Consider the following 19,894-nt stretch of genomic DNA (forward strand, 5'->3'; position numbering starts at 1 on the left):
ATAAAAGAAAAGTTAATTAATAAAGAAAAGAAAAGAAAAAAAATATAAAAATCGGATGGGCGGTTAATAATTAATTAGGAGTTAATTAGTATAATATATTGTTAATAAAAGAAATGTTAATTAATAAAAAAAGAAAAACATATATAAAAAATTATAATTTCTGATATGGCGCTGACGTGGCACCACATGGAAGCGGATGTAATACACCACATACAATGAGAGTGGTGTTATACATTTCAGGGATAATAAATTCACTTTTAGATAATTTAAATGTGTAATAGGTCACCATGATAGTTTAAATGTGTAACTGACTTTTCGGTACAACTTCAAGGAAAAATTTATGCCTTTTCCCAAAAGTTTTTTTTTCAAAACATATTTATTTATATAATAATAATTCTTAAAAATAAAAAGGTTTCACATTAACAAAATCTTTAAGTTTTGAAAACAAGATGACACCTAAGTCAAAATTGAAATTTTATAACCTGCGTGAATATTCTAGACTCATCTATCTATGAATCCTCTAATATGAATAAACTGTTTATGAGTTTATCGGGACAAGACTCCTGCCATAGCCATACGCTAAATAAATCTAACATATATGATCCAAGAACGAATAAAATTCACCAATAACTGAAATATAAGCCTTAACATGTTGCTCGATCATCCTGAATACCTAAATTTGCATTATTTAAAATGCAAAATCCTCCCACAAAAGAAACATAAATACATATAAAATTATATTGTATATGAAATGGCAAAATGAAGCATAAGACATAAATGATAAAGCATTGTCACAACATAAGAAAATAAAAGGAGTAAGAAAACATTAGGTTGCCGATATCATTTACTGGTATAACCAACATACATAAATTGTTCGAAAAAGAGTCAAATATATCCCTGTATTATTGAAAATAGTTTAAATATACCTTTTTGCTATATTTTCGGGTTAAATATACCCCTTCTGCTATACTTTCGATTCAAATATACCCCTCTCATTATACTTTGGTACAAATTTGCCCTTAATTTTAATTGAAGAATAATTGAAAAACTCAAAATTAAATAACTCATTCCCAATTTTAAATGTAACCCTAAATTTTTTTTTCTCAAAAATTATTTATATTTTAAAAATAAAAAAATCAGATGTGTCTCTTCATTTCTTTTTGGACTAGCCCTATACTTTTAATCTAGGGCTGCTACTATGCAGTATACACATAAGGGGGCTCAGTCAATTTATTTGTGTATCATTGCTCTCCTTATAATAATTAATTTATCTTTTTTCTTAGCTACTAAAATATATTAATTCACTAAATTTGAAAAATATAGTCTAGCTGGACAAAGAGCCGGGATACAATTTCTTAATCGAAGTGACATCAATTCTTGCACTAAACGTCGAATCTCATCAATGGATATAAAATATCGAAAATTAAATTATTGAATCAAATTAAAATTTTCGATAATTCGGTATGATATTCGGAAGTAAAATTTTAAAATTATGATTTTCGGATTTGAGTTTACTATGAGACATTAGTATCATTTGGTATTTTTCGAATATCAAATTATTTATTTAATAAGGACTATATTCAACGAGTCTATTATTCATTAGTACTAGTCCAAAAAAAAATGAAGAGACACATCTCACCTTTTTTTATTTTTAAAATATAAATAACTTTTGAGAAAAATAAATAAATGAAGATTTAGGGTTATATTTAAAATTGAAAATGAGTTATTTAATTTTGAGTTTTTCATGTGTTCTTTCATTAAAATTAAGGGTAAATTTGTATCAAAGTATAATGAGAGGGTATATTTGAATCGAAAATATAACAGCAGGGGCATATTTAGCTCGAAAGTATACTGAGGGGTATATTTAAACTATTTTCAATAATGCAGGGGTATATTTGACCCCTTTTCGTAAATTGTTATACCTCAAAAATTATCAAAATATACCTAGTGGACAGCATGCTCGCATAACGTATCATCCCTAATTTTTTGGGCCAATTCGAAGTCGGAATATCGATCAGGGGAACAAACCATGTGAGAAAGTGGTCTCGATTGAATTTTAGGTCAATCAGATCAAAAGATAATTTTTTGGGGCAAATTTGCATTTCCAAAAAGGTGCGCGACCAGTCCGCTTCGCAGACCTGCTCCCCCATAGTGTAATTTTGTTTCCGAAATTTGGCCAAAACTCAAAATTGGCTATAAATCGCATTCTTGGAATGCGATTTAAGATTTGTTCATAAAATGCATTCTTTGAATACATGTAATTTTTTTTGTCTGTTTTCAGTTTTAATGAAAGGCGTTCTGGTCTTTTTTTCACCCCTCCAATACCTAACCCATGACATTTGAGACCAAAATCCTTTCCTTATTAATTTCTGAAGGGATTTTTTTTCTCTCATTAAACACCCAAAACTTTTGAGAGTAAGGTTGGAGAGATGAGGAAAAGCTAGGGTTTAAGAGTTTCAAGCCAAGTTTTTGATTTTCGCTTATATAATCTTCATTCCAGGTATGTAAGGCTAATCATAACGTTGGGTTGAGTTCATCCATGCGCCCTACATCTAAATTCTACCATTAAATAGTTGAGTTGAGTTTAGCCCTAGTTCCTTGAGTTTCGAATGAGTAATTTCTTCGTTCATTGACTTCTATATAATTATGCATCGAGATTATTATTGATTCTACACCTTGAATTCTTGAGATTTCTGTTCATGGTTCCATTTACATGAACCCTAGTTGAGTTTTGAAGTTCCATGAATTGAGTTCTTGAATTATTTATAATTCTAATTGAGTTTTGTATATGAATTTCATTGTATTATTATATATATATATATATATATATATATATATATATATATATATATATATATATTATAATATTCCTTGATGAGTTTCTTGAGTTGAGTCTTGTTGAGAGTATGGATTAGTGTTTGTATTCACATGAACCTTAATTGAGATTTCATTTGTATTTTATGCGTTGATGGAGTTTTTTTTAGAATGATTTGTGAACGTTTTGCATTAATTAAATTATGCATTATTTTGAGTTTAAAAAATGACTATTTTCATCTTTGATTGAGAAAGAGTTTGAGCATGAGTTGAGAAGTTAAATTATATTTTTATTTTTGAATACATTCAATTGAGTTGAGATTATACCTATTTTAAAGAGAAGAGATGAGTTGAGATGAGTTGGGTTTTGAGCTAAATTCCAAAAGAGATTAAATGAGTTAATTGAGTATTTTGTTCACTATATGAGCATAATAAAGTATTTTGGGAGTAGTATTGAGCATAAATTTGCGTAAGAGTAGAGTAAAGTTAAACCCCATAAACTATGTAGCTAGCGTAGGATAAAGGTTATGCCCTCTAAGTCCCAAAACAATGGACTTTGATTGATTTTGAATCTAGTGAGTTTGAGCATCCCTTACTCTGGCAATGTATTGGACGGCTGCAGCAACGACAGTTCTTAAGTGTTGTATCATCACTGGCTCATAAGTGATGGTTGTCGGTTAGAGAAACTCTCTAAGAGTAAAACATTCTATGTTTATATATTGAGTTGCATCTTTTATTGCATATCATTTAAAGGATTGTATTATTTTTCTTCATTCTTTATTGAGCAGAGTCATTTTAGAGTGAGTCCCTTGAGTTAAGTTGCATGAAGTTGTGTTGATTGTGTTTCTTTCTAGCTATTTTACATATTCGTACAGTCCATGTACTGACGTCATTTGGCCTTCATCGTTTTATGATGCATACATAGGTATTAAAGATCATCAACAGGCGTATCATTGAGGATCTACTTCTCCAATTTGGTGAGATCTCTTTGCATTCGGATGAGCTCCTTTCTTTCCAGTCATTCCTTTATTATTTAGTAATTCTTGAGGTAGCCACGGACTTTTCTTGGCACCTTTTTATAAGTCAGTTAGAGGCTTCATACACATAGTAGAGTTGAGTAGAAAGATTCTTTCAGAGTCTGTTTTTAAACCATAATTTTATTATTGAGTTTATGACATTGAGTTACATTATATTTTGAGTATTTTTAATTTATTATTTATTTATTGATGATGATGTTTCTAAATTCCCACTTGAGTAAATTATCTATTAAGTAGAGTCTTCCGCCGAGTGATTGAATAAATGATCAGACCAAATAGTTCGCTTGAAGCAAACAATGGTCTTCGAATACCGACCACACCTAAAATAACCTCTCGGAGTATAACATAAATCACCATAAAAGTACATGGAGTCTAATGTTGATCCAATCAGCTAAGTCATCTCAAATTTTACCAGATGAGAAATATATATGACATGGTTTTGTTAGCAAATGATCTATAATATGCTTCATTGGATAACACAGTGAGTAATTTTCACAAATTATAATATTTTCATATTTCTAGAAAAATACAACTTTTGACATTTAAAATTTTAACTTCAAACAGACCCTTGATGAATTTTCATATTCAAATTATTATAATACAGTCTTATCTTACATTTTTGCGATTTAAATTTATAACGTCTTGAGACAACTTTTTCAGCTATTCCGTGTCTTCCCTCTCTCCTGCTAGGCTACTTTAAGCTCTCCAATTATTAGCCCAAATTGATTTAAGTGTCACAATCCCCAATACTTGTGCCCTACATCGCCGTCTCCGGCGAACTTCTCCATCTCCGTCTCCGGCGAAATCAGACTTGTAAGTTCTGCTCTTTCTCTCTCCAGAAGTTTTCCGAATTTACCTTTTGCATGATAGACAAGTTGATGTTCAGTATCTGTCATAACCCTAATCATTTTTCGAATTTCCACCATTTATTAGAGGAGGAATTGTAGATTACAGATTGTTAATCATCTCTTTTTTCGTATGAAGCACTAAATGGTACTAATTGTTCGCCAAACTTGTGCACTTGTAATCCCCTTCCAAGTAAACTGTCACTCCTGCCGTCCAAAATATGTCACTTTTACGTGAGCTAGTTTCCATCGGAAACAACCTCTGCCTTCTCAAGGCAGGGGTAAGGCCGCGTACATACCACCCTTCTCAAACCCCACTTTTGGGATTACACTGGGTATGATGCTGTTGTATTTTCGTTTTTTCAGAGGTAGTTTGACTAATCTTTGAAGGTAGACTGGATTAGATTAATTTAATATTTTAAAATTAAGATTTATATATTCGAAAATGGTAGGGAAAATATTTTAAGTTGCAATTTTTCTCATATTAATATGGTAAAAAAATACATCTTAAAATGTTGGTCAAAGTTCATGTTGTTTGAATCTCGAGAAGCGAAAAGTGACATTTTGGGACAGAGGGACTACTTTTGAACACAGAGAGCACCATGATTTTATCACTCTGTTGTTGTATAATCTTAATTCGCTTAAATTATTTCCTAAAGTTCCGCTAATTCTGTTTTCTGAAAGCCTTTTTGCAGTTCTATGTTTCATTTCTTGGGGATTATCCGTCTTGGCTGGTGAATGTTTGATTGCTTAAGTTGTGCTCAATTTGCAATATTTTTTCTCAATGTTTGATTGCTTAAGTTGTGCTCAATTTGCAATATTTTTTCTCTGTAATCATCATTTATGATAGTGACTCTTGGGAGGATCTAGTGTTAATACCTGATAGTAAAATCAGTTGTTTTTCGCTGTTTTTTTTTGAAGATTCTGTTGATTCTAAAACCTTGGGGTCTGTCTTTTGACTCTCAGATGTTAGCTGTTGTGAGAATAGAAAGTATATAATTCCAAATTTAATGCCTATCGTGTATCATAAAAATCTCATCTATTTAGCACTTACAGGGTAGGTAAGAAATGCAAACGAGTAGTCTATTCAAGTCTTAAGCAAATTGAGGATTGTGACCTTGCTGATCATGCCCATTGCTCTTTGTTCTTATAAAGAAAATAAAATATTGAACTTTGCCAGTCATAATTCATAATGTCTATTTCAGTTGAGGCTTTTCTTTTCTTTTTGAAAGAAGAAGAAGCGGAGTAGTAATGGAATTAACTGTTGTTATTTTCTTTCATGGTGCTCTCTCCGTTAAAAACTAGAAGGATCAAAAGTGCACTAGTTTGACAACAATGCGGACTATTAGTGATCCAAGTCGAAGAATGATGATTTTGAATTTAAGGACAAAGTTAAAGGGACTATTTTGGGGCTTTAATCTGATATTTTTTTGCATAGATGTTGATTGTCTTGTTTGAATTTCTCTCATCTAAGTAGAGATTTCATCTTTGAAATGGAAATGTATATAGAAAAAAACAACGCATGGCAGAGCGAATCCTCAGCTTGGGAGTCCTCATAGATGTTGTGGATGAAGAATGGATGCGAGATACTCTGCCCGCAGATGGTACTATTCTCACTCAATTGTTATTGTATATCAATCAATCAACTGTGCTTCAATCCCAAATTAGTTGCAATCGACTACATCAGTCTTATCAAATGCTTACCCACGGCATGCTTAGCTCTCAAGTTTGGTCCAAGATAGGATGATGTGTTGTCTCAATTAGGCAGCACTCCAGTTCGCCAGTGAGACACTAAGTATGTGCATCACACCTGGCTTCTATCTCGAAGAGAGCAGTATAAACAATAAACATTTCACTTAATTATATATATATTTTCAATTTCCTTGTGCATATAATATTTGATTGTATTTGTAGTTATTATTCTTGACTTGCATGTTTTTTTCCTTAATTTGGGGTTTTCTTCATCAATTATTGCATAGTATAAGTTCCTTCTATTCTTTTTTGGATTTTTGGCTTTTACTGTGAATCATATTTTCGCTCTATTAAGGGCCATTCATTCCAATACTAAATAATTTTTATTTGAGACAAATTAGAAATCCTCTAAAGCTAGAGGTTTTCTAATACACTTATCTCAATTCAGATGTATAATAATGATTATTGTATATTCTTATAATTTTTTGTCTCAATTTTTTCCATTTTCCGGTTTCCTTGTTTAGCTTAACTACTTTAGAATTGAGGCATTGTAGAATTTACTGGTGCTTTGAATTCATCTTTCTGCAGATCTCCCGTTACCACCTGTACTACTTCCAAAGATTGATGACAATGAAGACTCAAGTAAGTATTACTTGTATTCATATGCTTGGGAGATATTGAATGTGGGAATGCTTTATCACTTAATCGTTGGTTTGGGTATGAAATGTGAGAACAAAAGATGACAAGTTAAGACTTTTAAGTCATTCATCGCCACGTTCTGTTAGAACAGATAACTTATAAAGTGAGTAGCTGTTGTATTCTAGCTCTTAGCCAAGTCTTGCAGTGCCCTATGTAGGCCTATGTTTTAAGAAAAAATCTCCTTGGTTAAGCACTTCATATGTGGTTATATTGCTTTTAGAAAAGAAAGCTGAAATTTGAAGTCATCTCTGAGATTTCTTTAGTAGGCTCTGCAAGCCTGCAATGACGTTCCCTAAAGTTTAATCTAGCCTCTGTTCATCCACGATTGGTGTGTACTGAAGGGCTTTACTTACTCGTTTCTGTGATGCTGCCTTATAGCGTACATTATTTCAACTAGTATCATTTGACTTTTGCTTATAAGCATTTGATGGAATTTTAATGAGAAGAACTGGATGCTATAGTTGGGTTATTTCTGAAATGGGTTTTGGCATAAACGGAGATCAGGAACACTTATACATAGATGTAATTCAGATATTTCCTGGTCCGTGCACATTTTGTTGAGTTTTGATATCAGGAATCTTACATTCGTTGTTACGGAACAGATCAGTTTGTTGGTTATTTTCTTATTGTCTACTTTCCATCAGTTCTCGTCTTTGGATGATTGAATTGTATCCTTTTGCAGATCAAGAGGCTCCACAAGTTGATGCAGATACATGGCACGACCTTGCATTGGAAAATCAACGACATTAATGATCAAGCTTGTGATTTGATTTGCAACCATTATCTTCATATATATTGTTGGTCATGTATTTGATTAGCGTCCATCGTTGTACAAAAACTAAGTTGGTGGTCAGTTAGTCGAGTGGTAATGTGTGCATCGCGTGATGTGTGGGTTAGCACACGTCATGGAGTTGAACCTCACCACATACAAAAAACCATTATTTAAGTGGAGAAAGTTTAGAGGAGCGGACGTTTTATTTACCGAGTTTTGAACCTTATGCTCTCTAATGGAAACATATCCAGGGAATGCTAGCATGTTAGCGGATGTTAAGGTCATTCCTCTTAGTTTTTACCAAATTGAGTGTCTTGTTTTATTACTAGCAAAATTTTTACAATATGAGAGATTTATAATTTATTTTATTCTAAAACTCTGCCGTATAGGAACTGCATAAAAGATGCATTAGTTTGCTTTTAAGACGGACCAATAAAATCTAATTTGAGTCTTTCTCAAATATGATTTTAAAAAAAAGGTCAATCTGGTGCATTAAGGTTTTGTTATGTGCAGGAAAGGTTTAGATTATAAGGGTATGTTATATGTTGGCTTAGCATACATTTGTGCAAAAGATTGTTTCAAATATGATGAGGTTTTTTTTTGGTCAGAAAATATGATGAGGTTTACTAGTATATATCATCACCAAGCTAGTTTGGTCAAATTTTGTCCCAAAAATGGGTTTTGTTGCAACAAACTTCAATGAATATTGAAGTAAGCCTAAGAAAGGTATAGTAACTAAAAGTTGAAACCAAAATAGAAAGGATATCTTTGGAAAACATTTTCATTGGAGCCAACATACCCTAAAAACTACAATAAGCCTTTTACAAGATCAATAATGCAAAATGTTTTTTCCCCTATATTTCTTCATGCAACTTGTAAAAAGAAACAAAAAGGTATAATTAGCAAATCAATATATTAATACTACATAGCATACATAGTAAAATCTCACAAAGTGGAGTACGAGAAAGTTAAATAATAATTAGCAAATCAATATAATAATACTATACAGCATACATAGTAAAATCTCACAAAGAGAAGTATGAGGAAGTTAAATATTCGTTGATCTTAACTGTTTTCGAAAGACTTCGGCATAAGTATATCAAGCCCCGAAATAAATTAATATAATAATAATCTTTTAAATCAATATAATAATACTACAACAACAATCAAGCCCCGAAATAAATTAATATAATAATAATCTTTTAAATCAAGATAATAATACTACAACAACATACTCACAAAATAGAGAATGAGGAAGTTCTATTTTCAAAAGACCTCAACTCAAGTGTATCAAGCCGCGGAACAAATCAATATAATAATAATATTTTTAAATATCATTTTCAAGTAGAAATAAAACCTTGTGCTTAGTGTTTTGTAAGCTTTAGCAGTGATCGTCTTTGTCCCGGAGGAAAGAGAAATACTAAAATTCTTGAAAATGGCGAATCAGCAACAAGAATCGAGTCGGCCATGGATTCTCGAAGCATTGCCTCTTCTTGTAGTCATACTAATCGCTGCTCATGTCCTCGCTTTGGTATTTTCACTCCCCACTGTGTGTGTGTTTGTGTTTTGTTACAAGTAACATTGAGTAATTTGCTGAATTTGTGTGTAGGTGTACTGGATTTACCGGGTAGCAACTGAGAAACAGCCTCAGAGAAGTAAAAAGCACTAGCAAAATGTAGATAGATTGATTTCATTTCGCTTCAGCTTGTAGGAAAATGCAAGGTAACAAACAAACCCTAGTATTTCTCACTCTTTTCAATTTTACCTTTACGTTTATGTAATTTACGATTTGTTTATTTGAAATTTGAATTACTTGAAAATTCGAGTTCTTGTGAGTATAATTTCTTGTTGAATCTGTGTCAAATCAGTCGGAATTTTGTGCATGAGAGATCACTTTGTGAGCTGTCAATTTTGATGTTAATTTGTTGGGAGATTGGTGCTTGTGTATTGTTTTATCCCTTCTTTTTTTTGGGGGGGTTGATCATATGATTCTTGATGGCCCAACTTCATTTACTGTTTACCCATATTAGGGCTTTTGTGGGTTTTCGTTTTCTTTGAATTGGAGTGCCGATATTTGTATTGCCTAATGTTCAAGATGGTTGAAAATGTGAATTAATTTTTTTTTTATGAAGGAAATTTCTTTAAGAGGCACATGATGTGAATGTTAAATATGGTAGTAGAGAATTCTTTACAGTCAAAATGATATAGACTAAGCATTGTTGAAATTTTGCTGAACTTTGTGCATGAGAGACCACATTGTGAGCTAACAATTTTGCAGTTAATGTTGCGATGAGTGATGCCTTTTTTTTTCAGTGTTTTCTTTTTCATTTTTGGGCTGATCATATGATTCTTGATATACTGACTTTATTTACCCCTCACCCATATTAGGGGTTTTGCTTTCTTTGAATTGGTGCCCATTTTCGTATTGCTTAATGTCTAAGATGGTTGCAAATGTGAATGAATTTTCATAGTTTAGTCATGGGCAGAGTGAATTAATCTTTTCTTTTGCCATTGAGCTTCTTTAAGAGGCGCATGATGTGTATGTTAAATATGGTAATAGAGAATTCTTTGCAGTATAAATGAAATAGACTAAGCATTGCTGAACTTTCTGGATGAGAGATCACATTGTGAGCTGTCAATCTGCATGAGAAAAAGGAGGCTCGTATTTACACTTAGGGAACCTTGCACAAGGTAAAATCCTAAAACAATTGGAACTTTATCTCCAAATAAGAGATAAAGATAGATAGCACCGGCCTTGCTTTTTCATAGTGGTTAGGGAGTCCTCTCTGCACGACTGGGTCAAGAATTCAAGGTTGGTAGGAGAAGAAGAATGAGAAGATGAGGATAGATAGCATCAACCTTACTCCCTCTGTCCCAATTTATGTTGCACACTTTCCTTTTTAGTCTGTCCCGAAAAGAATGACCTTTCGGATAGTTAGAAACAACTCAACTTTAAAATTTCCGTCTACCTTAATGAAATGATTTATAGCCACACAAATGTCTGAGATTTGTTTTAGACCACACATTTCAAATGTCTTCTTTTCTTTCTTAAACTTTGTGCGAAGTCAATCGGTGCCACATAAATTGGGACGAAAGGATTATCTATTTGCCTTTTTCCTGCTTCAAAAAACAAAAACGAAAAAAATGCAACTAAAATGAAACAAGGGATAATGATAAAGATGTGATGTGGATAAATACTAAAATATTCCAAATTTCTAAGGATGTACATCAGTTGACTTCAACTGTTTCCTTTGTTAGGGGTTCTGGCGATTAGTGGCACTTATGTGGTGTTATGTGTGTGAAGTTTTATGGTCTTCTTCTGAACTCAATATCTATTTCCTTTCTTTTTAATAAATTCTCAGAGCCTTTTCCTCTATTGATAAAAGAACCTAAAAAACTCTGCAACTCTTGTGGATTTCTGGTGAGTTTGGTGGGAGCGTAGTGCAAAAATTTCTTAAAAGCACTTTATGTCTCCAGTAATGTTTAGGACATGGTAGTTTCAAAAGGTCAGCTATTTTGGTGATTTACTGTTTAAGTGATCCCTGTGAGATTGCTGAGCACTCTGTACTTGAGAACATCTTGTCTTACTGTCTCTCTTTCCCCTTTACTTAGTAGTTCTCTCAGAACTGCTGCGAACTGGTGGCAAAATTATTATTGGACATAGATGGTTTGGTAGAATTCAGGGATTAAGTGAAGAAGATAATACGATATAATTTATAAATCTGTTATTATGGTTTGGAATTTCATGCTTTTGTGTTTTTGTGTGTGTGTGTGTGTGTGTACGTATGTATTTTGCATTTGTGTCGGGATGATTGATGGATACTTTGGTGGAGGTTTTGCTTTTAAAAAGTCATGATCTAGGATTGCTGGGATGTTATTCTGAACTCCCAGCTATAGAGCAAAAGCCTGAATAGGTCCTTAACTTTTCTTATTGTTCTGGAGTTGGGGTTGGGGGTTGAAATATTTTATAGCAATGATTGTTACAAAACGTGACATGACATAAGGACTGCATTGTGCAAGAATATCAACTATCAGCATGTTATTAAAGCTTCCGAACATGAGAATGAAGAAGGAAGATCAAAGATATATAACATCCAACTCTCTCCATTCCAGCTTATGCAGTCCTAGTTCTTTTTTTATTTTGTTCCAGACAGAATGACTCCTTTCTAAACTAGGAAACAATTTGACTTAAACTTCCCATTTTCCCTAAATGACAAGCCTTTATAGCCACACAAATGTTAAGACACTTAAGACCACATATTTCCAAAAGTCTTGTAGTCATAAAAATGTTATCGCTTGAATAAGATTACAAGTTTCAAAATTCTTCCTTTCTTTCTTAAACTCCTTGCCCAGTCAAACAGGGTCACATAAAGTGAAATGGAGGAATTAACAAACCAGGGCTAACTAGAGAGAATCCTACATCAAATTCAGAATACTACTACTTCCATTTGTTGAACTATTTATATCCCACATTGGGTACATAAGTGAAACCAAAGAATTCTATAAAGGTGTTGAGATTTCATCTGTTGCCGTAATATTCTTGATTGGATGCTCAAATTCTTTCACATGATACAATGCCAGTTCCACTCGTAAATCCCCTGTTTTAATATTTTGAGTTGAATGTTTGTAGCCCCTCAAAAATTGAGTTGGATGTTCATATTGTATCCCTTTTCGTAGATAGAAAATGAAAATAAAAATATCCTTTCTCTAATTGTTTAAGCTGAAGTCTGAGTTTGATCCCTGTTGTTACCCAGAGATAAAAAGTATTTATATGTTCTTGGCCAAGAGAAAGAATTAGGCCCACATGAGAATGAGGGTGTTTTGCACATCAAGTAAATAAATATAAATGCCTTCTATTTGACAATTTAAGCTTTTAAATAAGATGTTCACACGATTCAACAACTCGTAGATGGGATAATCACATTTCTTTTTCATTTCTGGATAATCCCCAATAATCTAAAACTAATGTTTATAGCACTTTCTTAATGAGGAAAGCGATGTTTATAACATATTATGCACTTATTTCCTTCTCTATTGATAAAAATAATAATAAATAGCTAATCGAGTTTGTGACAACATGTTTAAGCTTTATAGCATACTCTTTTTATTGAAACTGGTGAAGTTTTATAGCATACTCTCTACTCTTATTTATCTTTGATATTGATAATAAATAACAAAGCAATATTGTTACATGCTCCTACCCCCAAAAATGACTGTACAATATATTTTCTCGACTTCATCTTGTTCTTCATGTGATGCTTGGCGTGGAAATACAAAAGAACGAGATTGGAAAGGCTAGGAAATTTAAATTGAAATATAGAAGAGATGGGCGAAGAGAAACAAGAATAAAAGCTGTCTTACCTTATTTTGTTATCAGCAGAAACCAACTACATCCCACCCCACCCCGAGCAGCATGGGTGTCCATCACCCCTATGATGTAGTAAAGTTGTTGGGTAGCATAGAAAGGAATGATGGTATTTGGAAAGTGGAGGATGAAGGGCTGGCAGATTATTTGAGAGGTAGGGGCTGAAGCCTGAAGGTAGGGTGAAGGTTGGCTGTTTACTGAACATTGCTACTTTTGAAGTTTATGCAAAAGGCAACTGAAGGTGATAGGTGTTTATTGATAACCAAAACTAGGGGTTTATCCGTACCAATAGAAAGTAGTAGTTATAAGTAGGCCTTGAAAGTTGCAACTCTAATTTGCCCTATTGTGGGAGTCTCTCATTTTCCATCTTCACATACATTTTTTATTCTTTAACTGCGAATCATTCTTTCTTCTGACATGCTTTGCATCTACGCCATTCATTGTTTGATGAACCTGATTATTTTCTTTTATTCAGTGATTTTATCAGATACTTGTTTTGATTGATTTTTGATTTCTTTGAGGAGCTATATCTTCGCTTAGATGCACTGTTGCTTTCTCACATTGTGTTCCCTATTTCTCAATTCCAGAGTTATCATCTGACCACTGTAGAAGGAGCATATCTATAACTGTACCAATTCTTAGGTGTACCGCATCATTGTTTTAGAATATTTATCTGAGTTTTCGATATACAGAATCAAAGCCTCTGCATCTTATAAAGTAGCTCATGCTATTCAGGTTCTATATCAAACAATACTCGTCATACATTATGTGCATATATTCCTCTTTTTTTGTTTTTTATTTATTTATTTTTGCCTTGTGATGACTGAAACTTTCCTTTTCTTTGCTAGGGATTCATTCTATACATTTCAGACACAAGTTTTACACTCAAGGCATTGGTGATTAGCGAGCCCCCTTTGCCTAAGCATACGTGTGTCTCCTTTTCTCCATGGACTCTGTGCAATTATGTTGGAAAAGTCTGGCATTTGTCTCACGTTAATGGTTACCGTTAATTTCTCGCCATTGTTAAGAAACTTCTTCGTTCTTCTCTGTTAACACCAGAGTGAATTTCTACCCCTACTTTATGATTCTTCTGTAGAATTTGTTGCATCACCAATCCTCTTTTTCTGTGTTCTGTGTGTCATAAGTTTTCACTAGAGCTTCTCATCCACTTGTAAATTCAGTCTAGTATGAAAATTGCAAGAACAGAAATTTAAGGATTGTTAGACATTTTGGGGGTATAATTGGTTGTTTGATTAGTTAGTTGTGTAAGCATGTTAAAGTTGTAGACAGAAAAGGTTTTCTTCAATGATGTCATCCAAAAGTTACTACATTTGAACTATTTGAACTTTGATCGATATTTTAAGATGTATGTTTTTTTTATTATATCGATTGATATAAGAAGAATTGCAACTTAGAGCTCTAGGGATCATTTGGTAGCTGGTTAAAGTTTTGCATGGATTAGTTATGAGAAGATTTATGTATGATTTTATGCAGGTTTTAGTTATTCATATATTAGTTATTCTACCTCTATCATGCATATTATAATAATACATTAATTTCTCATAATTTATACATGTATTAATTATGCGGATTTATAAATTGTAAATCAAATACCGTATTAATTTTATACATAAATAATTTACCTCTTAAATTCTAAGCAACTACCAAATAATATTATTTATACAAAATATAATATCCGCATAACCGATCTCCGAATCAACTACCAAATGATCCCTTGATATACTTGCACAAGGGCGCTTTAATTTTGGGACTATATGAAACGTAGTCTGGAAATAATTAGGAAAAAACTTGTACCAACTCTAAAACCCCACTTTCCAAATACTTCAATTGTGGTTGATGAAAAAGTTCAGGGAAAAGGAAAACAAATAATGGGAAAATTTCACAACTAGGACCCATTAACATGAAACTATCTAATTATACAAATATTTTTATCATATTTATTAATTCTTTCTATAGTTTGACATAATTATATTTTGTCTTACTAATTAATAATTTCATATCAGATTTATAGTTAGATACACCCAAATACATATTTTTTGCTACCAGATATAGTAAAATAGGGAGAGAGGCAAGTGAGAACAAGAGGAAGGTGAGCGAGATTTGTTTAGTAAATTACACTAGATCATGTATCTCAGGGATGTTCAAAATCAAACCGAAATCGATAAATTGAAACGAAAAAAAGTTATTGGTTTATCGGTAATGAATAGATTTAGTGATTTCGGTAATGATTTTAATTTTTTTTATTATCGGTTCTTATCGGTTTAAGATTTTTTTTAACGGATTAACCGATAATCTGATAATAACTTAATAATTTATATTTATTACCATTTGGTATATAAAGTCCTTTACTTAGGGTTTAGTTATCATACTTTTATTTCTTGTTGTCTCAAACACTTGGTTATTATACAATGTTTTAGATTTGCTTTTGAGCAGGACACAATTTATCAACTCATATACATGGTTCATTTGGTTTGTTACCTTGTTTCTAAGTGATTTTCAATAAAAAAATTTGTATCAAATCATAACCGTTAAACCGATAATGATCAATAACCGATAAGTTAATATCTTAATGGTTCCATAACAGTTTGGCATGTCTATAAACTGATAAGTCAAATCGATAAACTTCAAAATCGAACTGAATCGATTGATACGCAGCCTTAATGTATCTGGTGTAATTTGCATATATATGGGATATCAAATACACAAGCGAGATAAGAGAGTGACGAGGAAAATGGGAGGAAGGCGGACAAGATTTGTCTATATATTATAAACTAGCTTTCATCTAAGTAATTAGCTCCTATGTAGTAGAATTTCTGCAAGTTATCTTTTTTTGTAAAATATAGTGGAAATGTTACTTGTAACATTTTTTTAAAAAAAATAAATAAAATATATTATATTCGCGCAATTAAAATCGCAAATATTGATTATAATAGTACGTGTGGTCAAAAGTGACCGACTTAAACCGACAAACCACATGGTTGCACTCACTTCATTGTAGATCACACTCAACCATAAGTGTAAACATTAAACATTAATTATGAGTGATAAATCAAGATTTCTTCTAAAAATATAAAATCATAAATAAATTTATAAAACATTATTTTCGCAAGTAATTTTATTTTTTTATTTTATAATAATAATGTTCATGCCAACTTCAACTTGTATCCATCTAAACTTTTTATTTGAGTACATATTATATTTTATCAGCACAGATATAAGGTAATTATATCTATTAAAAATTAGACAAATAAAAAGAAAATCATCTAGTACTTTATTTTTTTATTAAGAAATAATTTAAGATAAAATGTAAAATTATTTTATTTTATATTTGATTATGAGTATTAACAAGAGGTATGTTTCATGTTTTTTTACTCCTAAATGTAATAAAAATCTTGAATCTATTAAAAAGTTGGATTTCTTTATTTTAATGAGAGTATCATGTTTTTACTTAAAAACACTTTACATCTTAAATAACACAAAACTAAATTAATTGAATTAGTAAATTTTAAAATATCCAACCAAATCGAAAATCGAATCCTAAAGTAACTTTGGAACAAGTTTGAGAGTAAAGAAATTCTAAATCTACTCTAAACAAATTATCACTTTTTTATAAATTAAAATTTAATTTTAATATTTCTTTTTTTGCCTTGATAAATAATTTATAGCCACAAAAGAGCAAGTTTTTTCTTGATAAATATATCTTACACGACACAAATTAGAAAAACAAAATACTAGTAAAAATTACTGTAATATTTTTATTAAAATTAAATTGACAACAGAGATATTATCTACCTGGGAGGCCGGGACCCACCAAAAAAAATTCCACATCATTAAAATTTTCCGAAATTACAAAAATAATAATAATAATTTTAAGAAAAAATCATTTGTCTTCGTCATCTTCGTTGTTTTCAGCCTGCACTTTGCTACTATTATTGGAAATTAATTTCCTAGACGGCGTCGTTTCAATGAAAGTAGCAGAACTCATCTCCATTTGACAAATCCTCACCGCTCCAAACAACTTTTCCGGCAACTCCTCCTTCGTCGCCGCCTCCACTAAAAACCCCATATCAATCGTCACCGACGTAACATAACCTAAAGCCAAATGCAAAATCGCACTAGCAATCGCCGAGCTACCAATGTCCACATCAATTTCTAAGTAATTAGGTCCTTTATGGTAATAACAATTCAAAGCTTTACCGAGTAGACAAGCGGAGTAATTCCCGACGGCGGTTTTCACAATCCACGGTCCTTTAATCATCCGGTTAACGATTTTGAACCGGTTGTTACGGTACGAGTCGTCGCCGTGTACGAACCGGTAGAGTAGTGATCCCGGTTCGAGCGGGCGGTTTTGTTCAGTAGCGAAGTAGAAAACAGCGCTGTGGTGATCTCTACCGGGGATTTGAAGGTTTACGGCGAGTGTAAAGGTTTTTAGAAACTCACCTTGTGAATGACATTTCTTCAGAGCGTGCATTACACGGTTGTCGTTCCGAGAGAGTACGTGTTCGAGTTTTGAATTTGATCGGAGCCAATCAACTCCGGCGGGTTGTAGAAGCCATTCACCTGAGGGTATTTTCGTCTTTTTAATGAAGTAATTCGGACCTCGGAGATTGAAATTATCTCCCGGAGGTGACGCCCATCCATTTGTTCCATTATTCAAATCAACGCATTTCAATGACCCGCCGGCGATTACTTCTTCCCTCCAATCTCTTCCACCTCCACCTCCACCTCCACCTCCCTTCGAACGGCGTTGATTGAGTTTTTGATTTTGCTTCGTCGAGCACATTTTACGCTGAAAATAGTTCGAATTGTTCACCGGAATCTGGGTGAAGAAATGGAGGAGCTCCTCCGTAGCTATGGAGTTCATTGAAATACTGGGCGTAGGGTGTTTATATATATGAGAATTAGTATAACACATGTGCCCTTGAGTTAGCAAGAAATTACTAAAGAGGGATTAACAGCTAATAGTATAACCACGAGCTGATTAGGAGTTGAATTATTCATGTATTTAATCATGTATAATTAATATTACGGTTTGTAGTATTTTTTTTTTGCTATGTTATAAAATTCAACACAATGATATTTAATTTGTAATTTGAAAATTCACATATATAAATTATAAGATAATTTAGATATATTTTTTTTGCATGGTAGAATAGTGGTATGAATATTGTTTTCATACATATATAATGTGTTAGAATGAATAATTGATACGTTTTATGAAAAGTTGAAAATAAATATTATTTTTTATTATATAAATATTATATAAATCGAGATTATCAATATATCATACTATAAAATAAATAATCCAGTTGTAGAGAATCTCTTTTGGATTGAACGGTCATTATCCAAAAGAGATGAAAAGAATCTGAATAAATGATCTGATTACTATTCTTTCTTTATTTAATTTCAACTACTTGTTTTTGGATGAATGTGAAAAAACAAAAATTCAATTTGTAGTCGGTCAGGATGATTGAATTAGTACCACAGGTGATATTCGTGAATATTTTTTCAGTTGAGCTCATCATATTAAATTTAATTAGTATAATTTATATTTTTTTTATGAGTTATTACGCAAAAACGAATTTATCTTATGCATGTCCGAAAGATAATGACTAGTAATTTTGTGAATCTTTGTGTTTCCGTTGGCTTATTATTGGTTGTGATTGTTTTGCCTTATTTTAGGAATTGTTGGTTCAATTATTTACTCTTTTTATTAGAAAAATAATTTGCTGTTTCTTGGTTGTAATAGGTTGGACAATGAATTGACAGATCTATGTTGGGGTCCATTTTTTTTGTTTGGGCATTTTTTAATGTTGAAAATTCCTTTTCCAAATAAAAATAAAAGAATGTGCCTTTTATTTTCAAGACAAAGTTTGTTTGTTGTGTTGTTGAAAATCAAAATAAGGAAATTTGGGAAAAACTCCAACCATGTTTTTGTATACTTAAATAGCAAATAAATATAAAAAGAACTAGGAGGTGTCAAAAGTTGATTGTAGCAGAAATTAAGAGATTTATAGGAAGGCTGAAAATGAACCGAAAGAAAGTAATTAGACAGGGCATAACACAACGTCTTCTTTACTAAAACATGGCCCTAGATAAGAAAATTTGAACATCAAGGATCGGAGTAAAAGACTGATAAATAACCAATCGTTGTTGCACTTTATGTGAGGATATTGGGGGTTGTTTAGTAGTTGTGTAGCTTATTCTAAAATGCATATTGTTACTTGTTGTTTCATTTGCTTTTTATCATGTTATTTTATTGTCATATTATTTTTTGCAATTCTGCTTTGACAACTTTTCTTTTGAGTCAAAAGTTTATCGAAAATCTCTCTACTCCACAAAAATAGGATTAGGTCAATATACATCCTATCCTCTTAAAATTCACTTGCAAAATTACACTGAATAAGTGTTATAATCTTTATTATCGATACATATAAGCATATGACAATAAATTTTTACTTTAGTTTTGTAGGTAACTTCAAATTCATTTTTACGTAGAAGTATTATCATCTTTATTTCATCAAAAACTTTGGAGTAAATGGTTGTTTTTGAACAGATAAAAGAAAAAGACACTTGCTCTCACATACATAAATATCTTAACGTGGTCTCAATTAAACACCTCAATTTTAAAAATGTATCCAGATACCTT

General features: G+C 32.0%; 1 protein-coding gene and 1 long non-coding RNA gene across 2 annotated transcripts; one reads left to right on the top strand and one right to left on the bottom strand.

Moving 5' to 3' along the window:
- Nucleotides 1-9,141: 9,141 nt before the first annotated feature.
- LOC129888908 (uncharacterized) lies at nt 9,142-14,552 on the top strand. The gene is made up of 3 exons (XR_008766753.1): nt 9,142-9,390; nt 9,469-9,581; nt 14,073-14,552. It is a non-coding gene; the product is annotated as an uncharacterized LOC129888908 (long non-coding RNA).
- A 2,422-nt stretch (nt 14,553-16,974) lies between these two features.
- LOC129890374 (protein ENHANCED DISEASE RESISTANCE 2-like) lies at nt 16,975-18,248 on the bottom strand. Its single transcript, XM_055965935.1, has one exon. The coding sequence runs from the start codon at nt 18,158-18,160 to the stop codon at nt 17,126-17,128; it is 1,035 nt and encodes a 344-aa protein (XP_055821910.1). The 5' UTR covers nt 18,161-18,248; the 3' UTR covers nt 16,975-17,125.
- Between the last annotated feature and the right edge of the window lie 1,646 nt (nt 18,249-19,894).

This window comes from Solanum dulcamara, chromosome 5 (genome assembly GCF_947179165.1).
Source record: "Solanum dulcamara chromosome 5, daSolDulc1.2, whole genome shotgun sequence".
In the NCBI taxonomy this organism is placed as follows: Eukaryota; Viridiplantae; Streptophyta; class Magnoliopsida; order Solanales; family Solanaceae; genus Solanum; species Solanum dulcamara.

What these genes read in the sequence shown, in the direction of transcription:
- LOC129890374 (XM_055965935.1), bottom strand. Translation starts at nt 18,160, where the DNA reads ATGTGTTATACTAATTCTCATATATATAAACACCCTACGCCCAGTATT.